Here is an 18,796-nt window from a genome sequence, read left to right on the forward strand (position 1 = left end):
GGCACAGTTTTTAACTCACTTTTCTGAATGTTTGGAGGCCTGGTGTCTGGAGTGTTTTAACATTCCCTGAAGCCTGTCAGAAAGATAAAAAATTTTAAGCAAAATGGTTTCCCAAGGACTTGAAGCAAAGTTGCAAATTACTGAAGCCAATCTTTCGTTCTTTTTTTTCTTACTATATTGTACTTCATTCATTGCATTGTGGTACTCCAGGATTTGTCTTAAGTTCTGAAGTTTTTCTTAAGAGTCTGATAGAAACATGTGTTATTAAAACAAAGTTAACCCTATAAATAACTCCTGAATAGAAACTAGTATTAGTAGCTTCCCCTAAGCCTTGAAGTATGCAAACTTACCTTTATTTCTGTAGCAGTCTTGGAAATGTATGGCATAGAGTAATCTGAGAGGAGTTGGTGGGAAAAATGCTAACAACTTAACCCATAATGACAATGGGAAAATTGCCATTTATCAGGTGTTCAAAACAAATTAATACATAGTTTATTACCAATAATTAAGCAAAAACCCTTTTATACTAAGTATTTATTTGTATGACGCTGCCAGTGTATATAAAATAATCATCCTTGTGAAGTAGAAATTCATGAAAATTCAGAGAGGTAGATGTTAAGGACTGACAAAAGCCGAAGTTTGTATAGTGTGGCACGTGTTACAGGGATAATAAGCTTTTTGTACAGGCTTCAAATTTAGCTCTCTTTGAATATTCACTGGTTCATGAAAAGTGGTTTAGAATACCTGAAAGGGAGGAGAAAAAGGTGAATTAGGGTAAAGTGTCAAAGAACAATAGTTTTTTATTTTTTTGAACAGCAGTACATCTTGTATTTTACAGTATCCATCTAAATGGCAGTTTATAAAATACTTTCAATTAAGCAGACACATCGCAGGGTTTCTAGAAAAGAAAAATAGGATGGAAAATGACTATAGTATAACTTAATTTCAAAACCACTCTAAAGTATATATCATTTATGGTTTATAAATAAAACTTAAAGATTGACTTGCCAAGATCATTTCTAAAATACTCTCTGATCTCAATTTTAAAAAAGGTTAATACCAAAATCTCTCTTAAAGTTGAAAAAAATCCGAACACTCCTACAAAATAGGCAATAGCATTGCAAAGAGCAGTCTGGTAATAGCCAGTAAGGTAGAAAATGCAATCACACTTCTATTTACCTAGATAAACCTATACACAAAGAGAAATGCGTACACTGATAGTGCCTGTAGCGATATTTTAACAGCAAAAGAAAAAAAAACGAAATAGCTTCAATGCAACTCAACAGGGGGAAAAGATAAAAAGATTTATAGCCATTAAAATGACTAAACAGTTTACATGGAGATAAACCAAGAAACGTGTTGTAAAAAGTAAAAAATATGGGCATACGAACTTTAAGGTGTTATCTATGTGGAAAGGTAAGAAAAGTGTATCTTTTAAACTATTTTTTTAAAAGATGGGTCTAATCTTGTGTATTTATTGAATAAATTAGTCCTGGGTAAAGAAAACTAGGTTTGAGGACTGAGGTTGGGGAGGTGAGGAAAATTATTTAATTCGGCATGGTAGATACAGGGTTCATCTTTATACTTATTTGAAAAATTGAGATATTTTGTAATGAAAGTGTTCAATTAATGCAAATTATTGGGTAGGCCCAAAAGTTCATTTGGTTTTTCCCAAATGGCTCTAATAGCACTTAGTTGTCTTTAACTTCATTTGAAACAATTTTGTTAGATTGTATTGTGTGACAGCTGTTACTCAGAGTGCATTTAAAAAAATCAAAATTGGTGAATTTTTATAAAGCCATTTTAATACTGAATGGAAAAAATATGCAACATTTTCAGCATATTGTGCTTATTTCAAGAAAGGTAAATAAGCAACTGAAATGAAAAAAAAGATTTGTGTAGTGTATGGAGAAGGTGCCAAGACTGCTCGAACTTATCAAAAGTAGTGTGCAAAGTTTTGTGCTAGAGATGTCTTGCCGGATGATGCTCCGGGTAGACCAGTTGAAGCTGATAATGATCAAACTGAGACATTAACTGAGAATCATGAATGTTATACCACATAGGAGATAGCTGATAGACTAAAAATATCCAAAGCAATAAAGTTATTGGTGAAAATGAAAAATGTCTTACATTTTATGGAAAAAACCATACAGACTTTTTCACCAACCCAATAAAAAAAGGGGGGGACAAGATGGGCAGAAAATAGTAGCAAATAGGTTGGCAAGGGCCCAGCATCCAGCTTCAGGTGGAATAGCAAAGTTTATTAAAAAGACTGGTGTTAATAAAATTTAAATGTCAAAACATTCCTTTTAATGTAGCCTCAAATTTGGAAACTTCAATATTCAATAAAGTATAATTAAGTTACAGTACCACCATCAAACATCTCATTTACAAATAATATTTAATGAAATAAAATTCATGTTTTTAAGAAGAATGAAAAACAACATACTATAATCTTTTTTTTTTTTTTTTAATCCTCACCCAAGGATATGTTTATTGATTTCAGAGAGATAGGAAGGGGGGAGAGAGAAACATCCAATCTGAGAAATGTCCATCAGCTGCCTCCTGTATGCAACCCTGGCCCTGACTGGGATCAAACCTACAACCTTTTTAGTGTACAGAACAATGCTCCAGCCAACTGAGCCACTCAGCCAGGGCAATCCTCACTTTTTAATTTTTTTTTCTCTTAAAAGGAAGTATCTGTTAACAATAGTTATTTCTAGGAATACTGACCATGGTAATTTGTTATTTTCCTTATACTAGCTATTGATAAATTGCCTATGCTGTTTTTTTTAATTATAAAAACCGTATTATTTTTAGAAGCTACAAGTATAAAGATTCACCTGTAGATTCTTTGTACCCATGCCACTTCCACTCATTGTGGGCCTAGGACCACCAGCACTACCATAACCTGGGAGCTTGTAAGAAATGCTGATTTTAGGGCCTCACTCCAGACCCACTGATTTAGAACTGGTATTTTAACAGAATGATTGGTATATACATCAAATTTGAGAAGAAATGCCTTCACATCAAAATATTTTTTAACTAGCCAGAAGTGTTTCAAATCAATTACCTACAAATACTGCCAGGATTAATAACCATTATTTTACTTTGAAACCTGGGTTATTATCCCAGCCATACTGAAACACTTATCTGCAGACTGCTGTGAAATATAGACTATTAACAGCCAGTTAAGAGCCACGCTTCTTAACAGTATGTTGTATCAAACAAAAATAAGCCATTTTGTAAAGTGAATACAACTGGAACCAAAGTTTCAAAAAGATCTTCAATAAACCATATAAATACGTAATTTCCAAAAACTGCCATGAAGAATTAATATTGGCAGAAGCAAGGAACTATGAAATAGGAGGTAGACTGTTAATCACTTCTATATGGAAACCCATTATTCAAATGTGCCCCCCCCCATTTCAAAAACCTTAATCTACTTAACCAATCACTGCATTTACTGGAAACATGTTACACTTATACAAACTTCCTGGACACTCCCAAGTCTACAAAGTAATTAGGGAGGGCACAGCTATGTAACATGGTATTTTAGGAAGCAGCTTCCTGAACTTTGAGGAGTTAGAATGTTTGTAAAGGGTGTGTGCCATACTCTCTCTTTTTTTTTTTTTAAAAGTACTATTAGTTTAAGGTTGCTTCCCATAGGTCAATATAACTAAGTATACACCCTGACTAAAGTACTATGCTACATAAAAAGTAGTACCCTTTAAAATTATCCAGAGCATGTGTCGGTCACATGTTTTGGACTAACATGTTTTTGCACATACTGACATTTGATCTAGAAGGCACAGATTAAAATTTAGAAGTCAGCCCTGGCTGGTGTGGCTCAGTGGACTGAGCACTGACCTGTGAACCAAAAGGTCACTGGTTCGATTCCCAGTCAGGACACATACCTGGGTTGCAGGTCAGGTCCCCAATTGCGGGCATGCAAGAGGCAACTGAATATCTCCCACACACTGATGTTTTCTCTCCCACTCTTTCACCCTTCCCCTCTCTCTCAAAGTAAATAAATAAAATCTTTTTAAAAAAATTTAGAAGTCAGCTTATCCAACTGTCTCATTTTCTCTTGCATTCACAACTCCCCATTCTTTGCTAAGCTTCCCTATAGCTTAATTCCAGTAAAACAAAAGCATCAGAAATCAATCCAAATCAATTGGTAGTACTCTAAAAGTCATCCCCATAAACAATGCAGATTTTTAAGAAACTGTTTGCTATGTACACAAAAATTAGTATCTTGGGGCCTGAAAATACACCATTAGGCCATGCTATAAGAAGTGACAAGGTGTCACAGTGGTGTAATTTTCTTGTTACTCTTCTACATACTCTATTAAATCATCTATTTAACCCTCTTTATGATAAAACAGAAACCACTAGTCTTCCTGACTACTAAATCAGTAAATTTCATCAATCCTCACAAAACAAGACGGGAAACCTGCAGTGCCAAACAAGTGCACAGAGGCAAAGAAAAAGAAGACTGGTTATTCCCATCTCGCTGTGTGCATTCTGTTGTTTTACTTACCTTCAAAGGTTCATTTCATTACAAGAAGGAACAAACTTTCTGGGGTCTGAAGGGATTGGTACTTGAAGATACTCCAGTTAGCAGGGGGTCATGTTGGGCATTCTGCAGACAGAATTGTTTCAAATCTGCAGCTGCCTGGGAAACCTATACATAACAAAGGGGGAAGGGGTAGAAGGTGATGTTTTAAGGGAAAGTCCTCTCAAATCTTTCACAATACCTGCAATCAACACTTAACTCAAAACATACTAAATGAAAGGTTAACAGTTACTACTGAACTCTTAAAGCACTGAATGTTAATGAGACTAGTTTATGTTTTCTTTTGCTCATTAAAAGCATCAAATGATTCAGTACAAACAGTACAATTCCGTTTATCTGCAAAGTACAGCACATTTTGCTAGCTTATTAATAGCAGGCTGTTCAAGTGCAACCTTGAGGGTAAGCCACATTTTTTATTAAAAGCAGTACACACGATATAAAAAGCAAAGCAAAAAGCATAAAAATTCTAGCAAACTACTACTTCGTCTTGAAAGCAGTATTTCTGGAAAAATGCTACTACTGTGAATGAACACAGCATTCTAAATCTAAACCATTCAGTCCATTGTTTTGGTATTATGTATCATCAGCTGTTTAATGTTACTGGAAAGTCAGAGCTTTCTCCCCAGTGTCAGATGACTGAAAAGCTGATAGTAAACTTCAGTTAATTTTAACAAACTGAGTAGCCTTAATTTTCATGTGTGTATGCAATGCCACGAAAACAGGACTTAAGGAACTTATATGGCTTTACAGTATACTGTATCATTTAAATATTCTCTATTTGTATATATTCTGGTAAGGTGATGCAGGATACAAAAACAATGAACTGAACGGTTCAGGTGTGGAATATGGATGACTAAAAGATGCCCCAAATAATAAAATATCCTAAGTCTTGAAGTTCAGGAAGATGGGAAAAATAATCATTTATTCTCAGTTTTAACTATCCTCAAGGAAGGTGAAAGCAGTTAGTTGTCCAGTCCAGCTGGTGTATTTGGCTTTTGAAAAGGAAGTAAGAGCATCACAAATGGTCTCTATACCAAGAAAGCCAGCAAACTATTGCTGTACCCCAGACATTAACCTGATAAAAGGATCCATCATTCTGAGAGGAATCTAAACTCTGCTCTCAAAATCTATTTGTATGTCTGACTTACACAACTGTCCAGTTGTATGGTAATGAGTTGTATGGTAATGGGTAATGAGTTCCATAGGTTTATTTTGTAAGTGTGTAAAGTAGTAGTTTTAAAATACCTTGTACCAAGTACTATGCTAAATGGCGACTCTGCTCCCTTCAAAAAGAAGGTAGGTTTAGAGGTAAAGTGGTATCATTTTTCACAATCTTGTAACTTGATTTCATTCATATTAATCAGCAGTAAAAATACAGTAAAGTATCTTAATGTTCTGCCTAAAGTGTAGTAAGCTCCAGCTTAACTCCCTTTCACAAATATACTTCTAGGGACTGAGAATAAGTAAAAACCACCAAGTCCCTGCTGTTATGGAGCTGACAGTTCAGAGAAAAAGACAGACAAGGTGCTCTAAAGTGGTTTGTTAGAATTTGACCTACAGGAAGGTGTCACTGAGGAGGTGACATTTAAACTGAGATCTTGATGCCCAGAAATCCAGCCAAATAACCATCAGCATGAAACTAATCAGTGAGAATTTCCATGGAGTGGTCGAAAACTTGAGACAAAAGTTCTGAAACTCAACAAGCGGCTAGCCCCTAAGGCACCATAATAATCACCATTCAGAAGACTAAATCTTGCATAATTATGAATGCCCTCTTTCAATCTCAAAAGTGTCCTGGGATGGCAACGAATTGCATGGTCACCTGATATGTGGGAGAATTTATCAAGCATTTGTGACAATTTCTATCAACTGTACTGAAACAAAGGTTTAAACAGTAAACTTGTGGAGCTTAAAAATATCCCTAAAAAAACCCCAAAAGCCCAACATTTTGCCAGTGGTCAGGGATAAAAAGGATGCACAAAATGAACACACCACATTCTGCAACTCATCCAAAGAAAAGTTCATATTAAGTCCCAAGGTGGAATGTGCCCCTCCTCCCCCAACCCTAGCATCAGATAAATTCAGAATTCTGAAACCAAGTCACTTGTGATGGCTTTAATGATCCCGACCGGAAGCCTTCTACAGAATTAAGTATAGGAGCAGGCATCATGCTTAGGAGTTATTGGAGGGGCTAAGGGTTTCATAACAAAGCCCTCGAGCACTTTATTCTGAGAACTTCACCTCATTTTCTTTGGAGACAAGGGCTAAGTACCCCTACTTAAATTAACAAACTTTCAACCAGCATTTTTTTCTTTCCTGGGACACTCCAATCCATGATAAAGGCACACCTGAATGATAAAGTAATGGTTGGCTAAGAAATACACGTCAAACTTCAGAGTTAAATCCAACCAAGACTGACCATAAATACCACTGGATAAGGTATCTGGAGATTAGAGAAATGAATTCCAAACAGCAATGGAGTCCACAGCACTTACACAACAGGGAGGGGAATCCCATACCAAGATTGGTGGGAATTTCCCTATCCTCCTGAGGTCCCTGACATTTCTACTTAAGGAAATAAGTAAATGAGAGACCATCTTACTCTTCGAAACATTTCTGGGAGAAGTCAAGAGTAGCCTGATGAGCAAAGAATTAAATCATCTTGGAAAATGGCTGCTGTTTTTAATGGAGTGAATGATTTATATTCTACTCTCGTTTTTTTTTTTTAATTGTAACAAGTTTCATATAAAAACTGACCTGTACCAGAAAGAAGCCAATCCACTTGAAATTTAAAAAATCAGAAGCTTGGACTAACACTTTCAACACACACGAAAGGCCTTTTCCCCCCAAAATACTTAACAGAAGACAAGGTCAATGCTAACCAGACGCCAAAATAAGCAAAACTGGTCCACGCTAATCACTTTTGTGGTATCCGGACCTGTAGATATCCCCAAGGTCAGATCACGGCAAACTGCCAAACAGGTATGAAATGCACGCTTTGTATGAGGCTGGTTATAGAGGGTACTAGTGGTAACCTTATACACCAGGAACGTTTCAAAAACAAACACGCTTCTTTAACCTAAAGTTATGCCAGAATCCGTTCCCAAGTATGTGTTCAGGGAAGGGGAAAAAAAATCTACTACTAAAGGCAGTGGGTTTGGAAAGGTTTGACACGAGCACAAAAAAAGAAAAAAAAATCTGCTTTCAATCAAAAGTAGGATAAAACTGTCGGGTGTCGAGAGATGGTGGAGGGTGGTAGAGAGCGACGGGAAGGGTGCGGACCGCGCGCGGAGCAGCTGCTGGCTGGGCCAGTCTTGGAGCCGCCGCCGAGGGAGGGAGAGGGGAGGAGGGTCGGAATGCGGAAAGCCGCAGTACAAGCCAGCGGCTGCCCATTTTGGAAAGTTCTGGGGCGGAAGGACGCACTAACCTGCCCCCAAACCACAGCGCCGACCCACGCGGCTCAGTCTCTAAAAGTTGGCAGCTCCCGGGCCGGCGCCGAGAGCGCAACCTGACCAGGCGAAGCGAGTCTCGCCCGCCCCAGCCGGCTAGTCTGCCGCTTCCCACCCGCGGCCGCCACTGCCGCCTTTCCCTCCCCTTCGGCTGCCCGACCCCGCTTACCTTCACGCGGTTGAGCCCGGCCTCCAGCCGGAGCTGCTGAACCACTTTCTTCATAGCGGTGACACTTGAGGAACCAGACATGGTGCACGCGACAACTGGGCCTACTTGGTTGTGAGTCCGCGGCACCAGACAGCAGGGCAGCGAAGCCAGAGGCGGGGCTCGGAACTTTGTCTCTAAGTTTCCGGTTCTTTGCTCAGCGGCTCCACCCTCAGCGCGCATGCGCGTCCGCCTACGCGAGCAGTTTCAGCTTTTCACTCCCGCGGGAGACAAGCCTGAGGGAGGCGGAGAAGGGAGCGAGGAGGGGCAGAGGGGACGGTGGGCGCGGCGACTGCTGGAGGCGACCGCAGACGTCCCGCCCCAGCCTCTCCTCTGCCGATTTGGGAGAGGTAAGGAAAAAGCTCATTACTGGCCGCCGAGACCAAGAGGGACTCTGAAGGATACCGGTGAGCGAAAGTCGGACGCTTGAGGGAGTTTATAAAAGGCCTCGTGGAGGGTTGACAAGGAGGTTCCAGTTTTCCTGACGGAGTTGGCGGCTGAGGTTAAGGGAAGGGGAGATCCCTACCGAGCCATGGGAGCCAGAAGTAACTGGCGCGTTGTTGGCACCCCAGCACCACAGAGACGCGTCTTTCAGAGACCAAATTTTGTCCAATGGGCGACCCATCGCTCAGCCCGCCTACCCATCGTCGGAGCCCTAACCCCGAAGGAGGGCGTGAAGATCGCTGTAACCCACCGAAGGGAGCAGGGGCGCTGGTTCCCTAGAGAAAAGAGAATCTTCTCACGGTTTAGCTTCTGTTGCCTCTTGCCTCTCGGTTTTCTGGAAGAGGCTGTGAAAAAGCCAAGGTGCTGATTGTAGCTTACAGCTGTCTTCTCATTACCTATTTCATTTGGGGGGTTAACGCTTATTTTACTTTAAAAAATAAAACTATTTTTTTGTGTGTTTTTCGGGAAAGTTTGCTTATTTGTGTTTAAGTTGTAATGCTGTTACCTGCTGCTTGAAATTGATCTTCAAAGGGGTTTTCTAAAGAGACAGTAGTATCTAATCAAGCAAAATAGGCTCAGTTGCACCCATGGGAAAAGTTTTGTGTTACGTCACAGCATTTAACGACAGATATTTCCGATTCTGTGTAGCTCGTCAATGAATATACTGATGATTTCTGTGAAAATGAATAATTTCATTGTTCATTTAAAAATTTTTGTATAGTGAAAAATTCCATATATAATTTGCTCTATGTCGACAAAACCTAACCTTTCTAAAAACCTTTCTTTGCTGCAAGCTCCTGTTCACATCTTACTGGGCTTCGATGTGCACAACACAAACAAATGAATTCCTCTAGTACAATAACATGAATGAATGGTCTTATAGATTATATAGGACTAGAAACGTGCTTCTCTGCCTCCCAATCAATTCAATTATTTTGTATGAGATTCTACTATATTGTTATGTTTAAATGTAGGTCACTTTGGGTATCTAATTTTAGTATTTATTTAGGATTTTCTAAAGTCCATTGAACATCTCTTTTTATGCCCTATTATCAAATCAGACAAGAAATAAAAATCACCAAAATCCTTAATTCTAGGCACTGAACAGAGACTAAGAAATTCTTAAGCATCCCTAAAGATTCCACCAAAAAACTACAAGAACTGATAAATGAATTCACTAAAGTAGCAGGATACAAAATATCCAGAAATCAGTTGCATATTTATACACTAATATTGAACTACCAGAAAGGAAAACTAAGAACACAATCCCATTTATAATTGCATCAAAAAATAAAATACCTAGGATTAAATTTAAGCAAGGATGTAAAAGACCTGTACTCAGAAAATTATAAGACACTGAAGAAAGAAATTAAAGAAGAGCTAATAACCCCAACTCCCTTGATCACCATGATTAACATTTGAAGAAGGTAAAAATAAGTGGAAACATTTACCATATTCATGGAGAGGATGAATTAACATTAAAATGTTCATACTACCTAAAGCAACCTACAGATTCAATGCAATTCCTATCAAGACACCAATAGCATATTTCACAGAACTAGAACATATTCCAAAAATTTATATGGAACCACAAAAGACCCTGAATAGCCATAGCTATCGAGAAAGAAGAACAAACCTGGAGGTCTCATGCTACCTTATATCAGACTATGCTACATGGCCACAGTAAGTACTGGCATAAAAACAGACACAGGTCAATGGAAAAGAATAGAGAGCCTAGAAATAAACCCATTTGCCTTTATGGTCAATTAATATTTGACAAAGGAGGCAAAACATATGATGGGTAAAGATATTCTATTCAATAAATGGTGTTGGGAAAATTGGGCACACACAAAAGAAATGAAACTAGACTACCTTCTTATACCATACACAAGAATAAACTCAAAATAGATTAAAGACTTAAATGTTAGACTCAAATCCATAAAAATCCTAAAAGAAAACACAGGTGGTAAAATCTCTGACATTTCTTGTAGCAGTATTTTTTCTGATACATCGCCTCAGGCAAGGGAAACAACAACAAGAAAACACAAATGGGACTACATCAAACTAAAAATTCTTGCACAGCAAAAGAAACTATTAAAATGAAAAGACAACCCATTGAATAGGAGAACATATTCATCAATGATACATTTGATCAAGGGTTAATATCCACATTTTATAAAGAATTCATACAACTCAACACACAAAAAATCCAATTAAAAAATGGGCAAAGGATCTGAGTAGACACTTCTCCAAAGAGAACATACAGATGGTCAATAGACATGGGAAAAGATGCTTAACATCACTAATCCTCAGAGAAATGCAAATTAAAACCACAATGGGATATCACCTCAACATTTGTCAGAATGGAATCATCAGTAAATCAACAAACTAGTGTTGGTGAGGATGGTGGAATAAAGGGAACCTTCGTGGATTGTTGATGGTAATGTAGATTAGTGCAGCCACTGTGGAAAGCAGGATGGAGTTACCTCAAAAAATTAAAAGTGGAACAGCCTCATGACTCAATGATTCCACTTCTGGGATATATCTGAAGAAACCTGAAACACTGATTCAAAAGAATATATGCATCTCTATGTTCATTGCAGCATTATTTACAATAACCAACATTTGGAAGCAGCCCAAGTGTCCATCAATAGATAAGGATAAAAAAGCTGTGGTACATTTACACAATGGAATACTACTCAGCCATAAAAGAAGGAAATCTTGCCCTTTGTGACAGCATGGATGGACCTAGACAGCATTATGCTTAGTGAAATTAAGTAAAAAAAAAGACAAGTACCATATGATTTCATTCATATGTGGAATCTAATGAATAAAATCAAAATGAACTAAAAAACAGAAATAGATTCCTAGACAGAGATGAGACTGGCAGCTGTCAGAGGGGAGAGGGTTTCAGGGATGGGTAAGAAGGGTAAAGGTATTAAGCAAAAAAACAAACAAAACACCCAATTCAGTGACACAGGCAATAGAATGGTGGCTACAAGAGGGAAAGAGGGGTTGGGGGAGGTAGAAGAGAACATAAGGGGGACAACTTGGAAGGAAACTTGACTTGGGGTGATGAACACACAGTACAGTATACAGATGATGTAGAATTGTACACCTGAAACATATAATTTTATTAACCATTGTCACTCCAATTTAACAAAAAAGTTTAAAAAATTCTTTTTTAAATCCTTATGCTAGGACATTTTCTTTCATTGCTTTTAGAGAGAAACATCAATGTGAGAGAGAAGTATCAATTGGTTGCCTCCCATTCACATCTGGACTGGACTGGGGATCAAACCTGCAACCTAGGTATGTGCCCAGACCGGGAATCGAACCTGCAACCTTAGTTATAAGATGACACTTCAACCACTGAACCACACTGGAAAGGGCTAATAAATAGGAAATTCTTAAGCTTGATTTTCAGCTCTGCTACTGACTCCCAAAATCATTTTAGAAAAGTGCAGAGAAAAGCATTATATCTAATTGTCTTTAAAGTAGAGAGTAAATCAGAAAACTCAGATGATATATCTACCAACAGTTATTCCTCCTGATCCTATGGTTGATAATTTATTTCTGTACATTCCTAATGAGGCCTGATGTGGCTTTGGGGTCCTCTTCAGTATCTCACTTTTAGGCATGCCAATATGCCAATTATCAGTTGATGGGACTTAGTATGCAAGATAAAGCCAATTTTTCATTTCTGGCAGGGGGTTAACTGTGAAGTGAAATTATGCAGTAAATGAGATATTAGACTAGAACCCTATCATTTCTTTGTATTTGGCTATCAAGCTACCAATCTTCTTTTGTTTGAATTGCCATTATTTTGTTAATTAGCTAATTAATAATAAATAATGAATTTGAAAATACCAAAGATTATGTGTTAGGAGTTGGTTAAAGTGAAATGTGATTTGGTTAGGATCTGACTACAAATTCTAAGCATGCCTAAAGAGGTTAATGAAGCTTATATTGGTTTTGATAGTAAAGACTTAAGTTACCTCAAGCAATGAAGATACTATTGTAAAGATCAACATAAAGCAGTAGTGGAGAGAGTTATCTCATGGAAATCCAAAATATAAGTACTTCACTGATAGGCCAAACTGGGAGTAGATGCAAAGAGAGCTCAATAGCAAAAATTTTGACTCTTCTCTCTAGGGCTTATAAACATGAATTACCTATGTATCTCCTCAGTTTCCTTCTCACTGCTAGTTAGTTATTCTGTCTATTCTCTATCTCTTTTTCTATCTTTGTTTACAAATAATTATTGGTTTCTCATAACATAGACTTACCTCCTGGCTATGATACTACTTCACAACCTCCCTTTCTCCACTCTTTTTGCTTCAGTATCTGTTTACTACATACTTGAATCTTGAGATCTTCCAATTCTAATTCCCAACGGCTCATTTTTCATGCCAGGCCATTTAATTTGTCTCTGGCCAGCCATGATTTAATCTTCAGTATTGCTCTAATCAGAAGTGGTAAAAAAAGTTAGACTTCAAAACATAGCTTCTTTGTTGTTCCACAGTATAGTGGGTCAGTTTACCTTAGGACAATAATAAAGCAGGTCTTGATTGGTCTGTCTTGAGTTTGCTTAATTAAAAATTTGCTAAATATAAAAATGCTAAAAATAAAAATATCTAGTTTTTAATATATCCACAGGAGTTAAAAATTTGGCTTCTTAATTTGCATACCAGTTATTGTATTGTAATTATTACAGATTATTACCACTAATTCTTATCTAATAAGGAAGTTACTATAGATGTATCTGAGTTGTGGTTCATTTAGTTTTATAATAGAGATTAATATTAGTACAATGGCAGAAAGAGCTTTTGGATAGGTACAGAAATGGAAAAGGTCTACATGTTTTCTTAAAGTGCTAATATATTTTAAATAGTGTTTGAGATGATTAAAATGACAAAGCACATTCTTTTTGACACCCAAATCTCTTATTGGGGGGAGATAGAACACTGGGTGGGAGAATGAGGTACTAGGGAAAGGGGGTGAGGGGTGCCAGGTCATCTCACGGAAGGACTTGTTCATTGGCACTGCTTCCTGAGTCCTGTAGCTTCAAAAAAAAAAACATCAGGAGCTCTGACACAATGGAAAAGGGCTTGATCATCTTCCTAAAAGGCCAGCCCCACAATGGCTGGGGCCTGCAGCAGAGCTGTTGACTGGTAAAGACACACTCGCCAGTGTCTTGCTGTCATACAGAAGTTGATCATCCTTACACAGCCGCTGCTTGTGACCCTCGACAATGTCCTGCTTGAACACAGTGCCGGACTCCTTGGCGGCTGTGAAGATGGTGGTCTTGTGGCACTAGATCATAAGGAATAAGCCCATTGCAACCACTGCCTCTCCCATTCAACACACTGGTGCAACCACCACAAAGGACATTTTTAAGTTTTAATTGTAAGAAAATTATATAGGAAGTACAGTGTGAAACTAATTTGATTTAAAAGATTGTGTGTTCCAGGATGTAATCTAATTAATTTTTGTGCCATTAGAGCAATGAGTCATTTCTGGTAGGACTTCACAGAACAGTAATCAGGACCAGATCCCAAGAATTTTAAGTGCAATTGTTGGATTCATATCACTATTTTAACATAAACCAAGGTGGAACAATGCTCTGAAATCTTGAAAAATCTTCTCTGTTGTTGCTATGATAGTGTATATATTCTTAAGGATTTCCACCTTTGATTATTACTTTCCAGCTACCTTATTTTTTAATTTTTATTATATATTTTAAATTTTATTGTATATTCTTGTAAAATACCATAAATTCTCTGAGGAAAAATACAGGAAATAATACAAATGTAGCCTGATATACTTAAAGACTAGTATTTCCATCTGGAATGATCGTTAACATTTATTAGTGAGATATACAAGCCCAGGAAGAAATGCATATCGTGAAACAGTTTTTATCATCCGACAACAATGTATATAAATTTACTCTTCTCACTTTCAAAGTATATTTCTATTTTATAGATAGTACTATATGTATTTATCTTAACTTTTGACAAAGAGAAAATGAATTGTTTAAAATATGTTTTGGTCACAAGTCTATTATAATTTACCACTTTAGTTGTATAGGGCGTATGGTCCTTTTATTGCAATTATTAGCCCCATTTATTAGTAATATGTCTATATGAATTAGAATAAGATTTTATACATACCTAAATTGTTATTTTGAGTCTATTTTAAAGCCTTTTATTTTTTTCTTTCACTTCTTGAATGAATCAGGACCAGAAATGAGTGGAATACTATCTTAAACCAGTCAAAAATCTATTATAACCTTTATACTACTTAAATGAGGAAAGGTAAAAAACCGCAAAAAATTCCAACTGATAATTGCCCCATCCATAGACTGGCAAATTTGTCCCTCAATCCAAGTCGACCTTCCTCATCGGAGGTAAGAAAATGTTTTTATACTACTAAAATATAAGAAAAACCTGCTTATTTTTTTTGAAAAGTTTTGATAAAGCAAAAATATGGATAACATAAAGTATAAGATATTAACTTCACTTTGAACCCAACTCCATGTATTCCATTGTCTGATTATAGTTCTTGTATCTCTAGCTCACTTCCTCTAAATACTGTTATTTAGAAGTACTGGGACCTTCAATCACCTGTTTTTTTTTTTTGTTTGTTTGTTTTCCTATCTTGTAATGCCCTCCTTAGCTGGCTTAAATACCGTAGGCAGTCTTGGTTACTCTCTTGCCAATGCTTTTGACTCCTTGCTCCTCCTCCTTTTCATTTTAGTCCTTGGCGAAACAAAACCCTGGTTAATACAATTCTACACCTATGCCTATGCCTATGCCAGCATAATATGCCTGGAGAACATATGCTAGCATAAGGACTATTCTCACTTTAAATTCATGACCTTGACTCTCCATTGGAACCTTTTGCTGGTAGGCAATTAGACTATCTCCCACTCACTCATTTCACTCTTTCACTGTCTTAGACAACTATTTCATAGCTTTCCCTAATTTTCCCTTTAAAATAATTCCAAGCTTTTACTCCACGAAAACTGCTGTTTTTTAAATTTACCTCTACATTACTAAATCTATTGCTTAATTCTTATCCCATGCATACTTGATCTATCTGTACATGGCAGCACTGTTGATCACTCACTCTTCCTTGACATTATTCCTTCATTTGGCTTTTAATGTATATATTATCTTGTTTTTCCTCCTACCTTTTATTGTTATTCATTTTTAATCTTTTTTGCTCAGTCTTCTTTTTCTTACTGATCTCTTAATTAGGAGAATTTCAGGGGTCAGCTCTTTGTTTTCTACTCTATGGCACTAGTTCCTTGGTGATCTCATCCAGTCTAATAACTTTAAATACCACCTTTATGCTAAGGATTCCCAAATTAAATCCCCATCCCAGTCCTCTTTGCCAAACTCCAGGTTTATATTTTCAATTGCCTATTAATATCTCTACTTGGATGACCAATAGACATCTCAAACTTCACATGTACAAAATTGAACTGTGGCTCTTTGCCTCATCCCCAAAAGCTCTGCTACCAAAACCCTTTCCCCATCTTAGCTGATGGCTAACCCAGCCTTTCAGTATCTGAAGCCAGATGCCTTGGAAGTCATACTTGATTCCTTTCTTAAACTTCACTTCTAATGGGCTGACTTCTAGCTGTATATTATATACAAAATCTGACTACTTCTCAACATGTCTACTGCTATTGAGCCATACTGGACTGAGCCACCATCATTTCACACTTTATTCAAATAGCTTCAATAACAGTTTCCATTTTCTTGTCCCTTATGGGCAGTTCTGTTATCCCCTTAGTAGTTATTAAATATATCAAGATTTGGAAGTAGAGCATTATGTGTGTCCTGATGTGAAGCAATATGAAATATAGGGCACCAACCCTGGCCAGTGTGGCTCATCCTGTAGCCAAAAGGGCTCGATTTCCAGTCAGGGCCATGCCTATGTTGTGGGTTTGGTCTCCTAGTCCAGTTGCATACGGGAGGCAGCCAGTTGATGCTTCTCTTTTGTATAAGTGTGTCTGACTCTCCCTTCCTCTTTCTTTAAAATCAGTGGAAAAAATGTCCTTAGGTGAGGATTAAAAAAAAGAAAAAAATAAAGAAATACAGGGCACCATTCATAAAGTATTCTTGCCCCAATTTGTGTCCTCTGAAGGCTATACAGTTAACTGGTTACAGGAGATAGAGGGACTGGAAAAATAAAGACACCATAAGGATTTTATAAAATAAATTTGGATTGTAGAAGAATCTATAAGAAAACTGGTCCAGTCTTTAAAAAGTCAAAGCTACAAGGAGAAAAAAAAACATCTGGAAAATCCTTCCTGATTAAGTTTTTTAAGAGACTTGACAAATCCACTGTGTTCTCTTTGAATTCTAGGTCCAGGAAAAAATTTGAGAACAGTTGGAAATTTGAATATGAACTGGATATTAGTTGACATTAAGTAATTGTTATTTTTCTTAGATGTGAAAATAGTATTGTGATTTTGTTATAGAAACACTGTATTTTTACAAGATGGATGCCAAAGTATTTAGGAGTATATTGTCTTGATGCCTGATTTACTTTGAGTGGTTGAGAGAGAGAGAGAGAAAGGGGAAGTAAATGTGGCACAATGTTAACTTTTAAATCTGAATAGTAGGTATTTGGACATCCTTAGTATTATTCCTTTTATTTGTATGTATGCTTAGAATTTTTCATAAAACAATAAAAATATGTCAGATGTTTTCATGCTTCTATTAAAACACTATGTTGACTTCCCATTTTGTAAGATGAAGATCTTGCCATGGCCTGGAAGGCCTTATATAATTTGTTCCTCATCCTCCTCAGTTTTCTTATTTTAACTCCTGCTTCTCTTTCCCCTACACTGTCTACGTCAATCATTCTAGTACTAGAACTCTCTCATCTTAATGCCTTTGTTTTAGTTCTCCCTGGAGATCTTTCCTTCTATATCTCTCCTTGGCTAGTTCCTTCTTTACCTGCAAGTTTGTACTCAGATCTCACCTTTTCTCTGAGAACTATCTCGACTATTATTTTCCCAATTTTTCTTTCCCTGTTCTTACTCTTTTTTTCCCAGTACTTACCACTTTCTAATGTACTATATAACTTATCAGATGTTTGCCTTGGGTGAAAAATTTAAGAGGGGCACCAAAAAATTCAGTAAATAATAAAAATGTTTTAACAAGTGCTGGCAAGGTTGTGGAGAAAAAGGAACCCTAGTACACTATCGGTGGGAATGCAGAATGATGCAGCCACTGTGGAAAACAGTATGGAATTTCCTCAAAAAACTAAAAATGGAACTGCCTTTTGACCTGGCAACTCCACTGCTGGGACTCTACCCTAAGAACCCTGAAACACCAATTCAAGAGAACCTATGCACCCCAGTGTTCATAGCAGTGCAATTTACAATAGCCAAGTGCTGGAAACAGCTTAAGTGCCCATCACTAAATGAGTGGATCAAAAAACTATGGTACATTTATACAATGGAATACTACACAGCAGAAAGGAAGATGGTACTCCTATCCTTAGTGAGAACATGGATGGAACTGGAGAGCATTATGCTAAGTGAAGTAAGGCAGGTGGTAAAAGACAAATACCATATGATCTCACCTATAAGTGGAACCTAATCAACAAAACAAACAAGCGAGCAATCTAGAACCAGAGACATGGAAATAAAGAACAAACTGACAGTGATTGGTGGTGGGGAGCATAACAGGGAAAAGCGGAAAGGTCGTTAAGGAACATGTATAAAGGACGCATGGACAAAGACAAGGAGGGGATTGAATGTGGAAGGTGGGAGTGGGTAGGGTGGAGGAGAGTAATGGGGGGAAATGGGGACAACTATAATTGAACAATAATTCAAAAAATTTTAAAAAGATAAATATTTTAATACAAGATTTCAAAAATGAAACAATGCCAAAAATCCATGATGGCAAGATACCAACATTTTGATAGTACCACGCCTAGCCATTTTAGAGTCCAAAAAAAGAGGCAAAATATGTGCCCCTATATATAACTTTTTAAATATTTTAAGTGATTAATAGATTTATGAAGATATTATTGATGAGTTTGCTTCCATTAAAACATGGAAAGTAATAATAAGAAAAAAAAGAAAAAACAAGA

General features: G+C 37.2%; 2 protein-coding genes across 3 annotated transcripts in view; one reads left to right on the top strand and one right to left on the bottom strand.

Moving 5' to 3' along the window:
• The window catches only part of GNG5 (G protein subunit gamma 5), a 166,025-nt gene extending 157,608 nt beyond the window's left edge, over nucleotides 1-8,417 (bottom strand). The window contains exons 1-3 of one of the 2 annotated variants that reach the window (XR_008528603.1): nucleotides 8,198-8,417; nucleotides 4,544-4,687; nucleotides 518-744 (exon numbers count right to left, since the gene is read on the bottom strand). Coding sequence is in view for 1 of the 2 variants with exons in the window: in XM_054566916.1 (XP_054422891.1) it covers nucleotides 4,562-4,687; nucleotides 8,198-8,416 (345 nt within the window). In the remaining variant the exon portion in view is untranslated. The other variant, XM_054566916.1, reaches the window with a different exon arrangement.
• A 348-nt stretch (nucleotides 8,418-8,765) lies between these two features.
• SPATA1 (spermatogenesis associated 1) overlaps nucleotides 8,766-18,796 on the top strand; it is a 46,758-nt gene continuing 36,727 nt past the window's right edge. The window contains exons 1-2 of the mRNA XM_054566850.1: nucleotides 8,766-9,037; nucleotides 15,041-15,086. Coding sequence (XP_054422825.1) covers nucleotides 8,766-9,037; nucleotides 15,041-15,086 — 318 coding nt within the window. The remainder of the gene's footprint in view (nucleotides 9,038-15,040; nucleotides 15,087-18,796) is intronic.

Source organism: Pteronotus mesoamericanus, unplaced genomic scaffold (genome assembly GCF_021234165.1).
Source record: "Pteronotus mesoamericanus isolate MK-2021 breed Mesoamerican mustached bat unplaced genomic scaffold, CSHL_Meso_final contig_181, whole genome shotgun sequence".
Classification (NCBI taxonomy): Eukaryota; Metazoa; Chordata; class Mammalia; order Chiroptera; family Mormoopidae; genus Pteronotus; species Pteronotus mesoamericanus.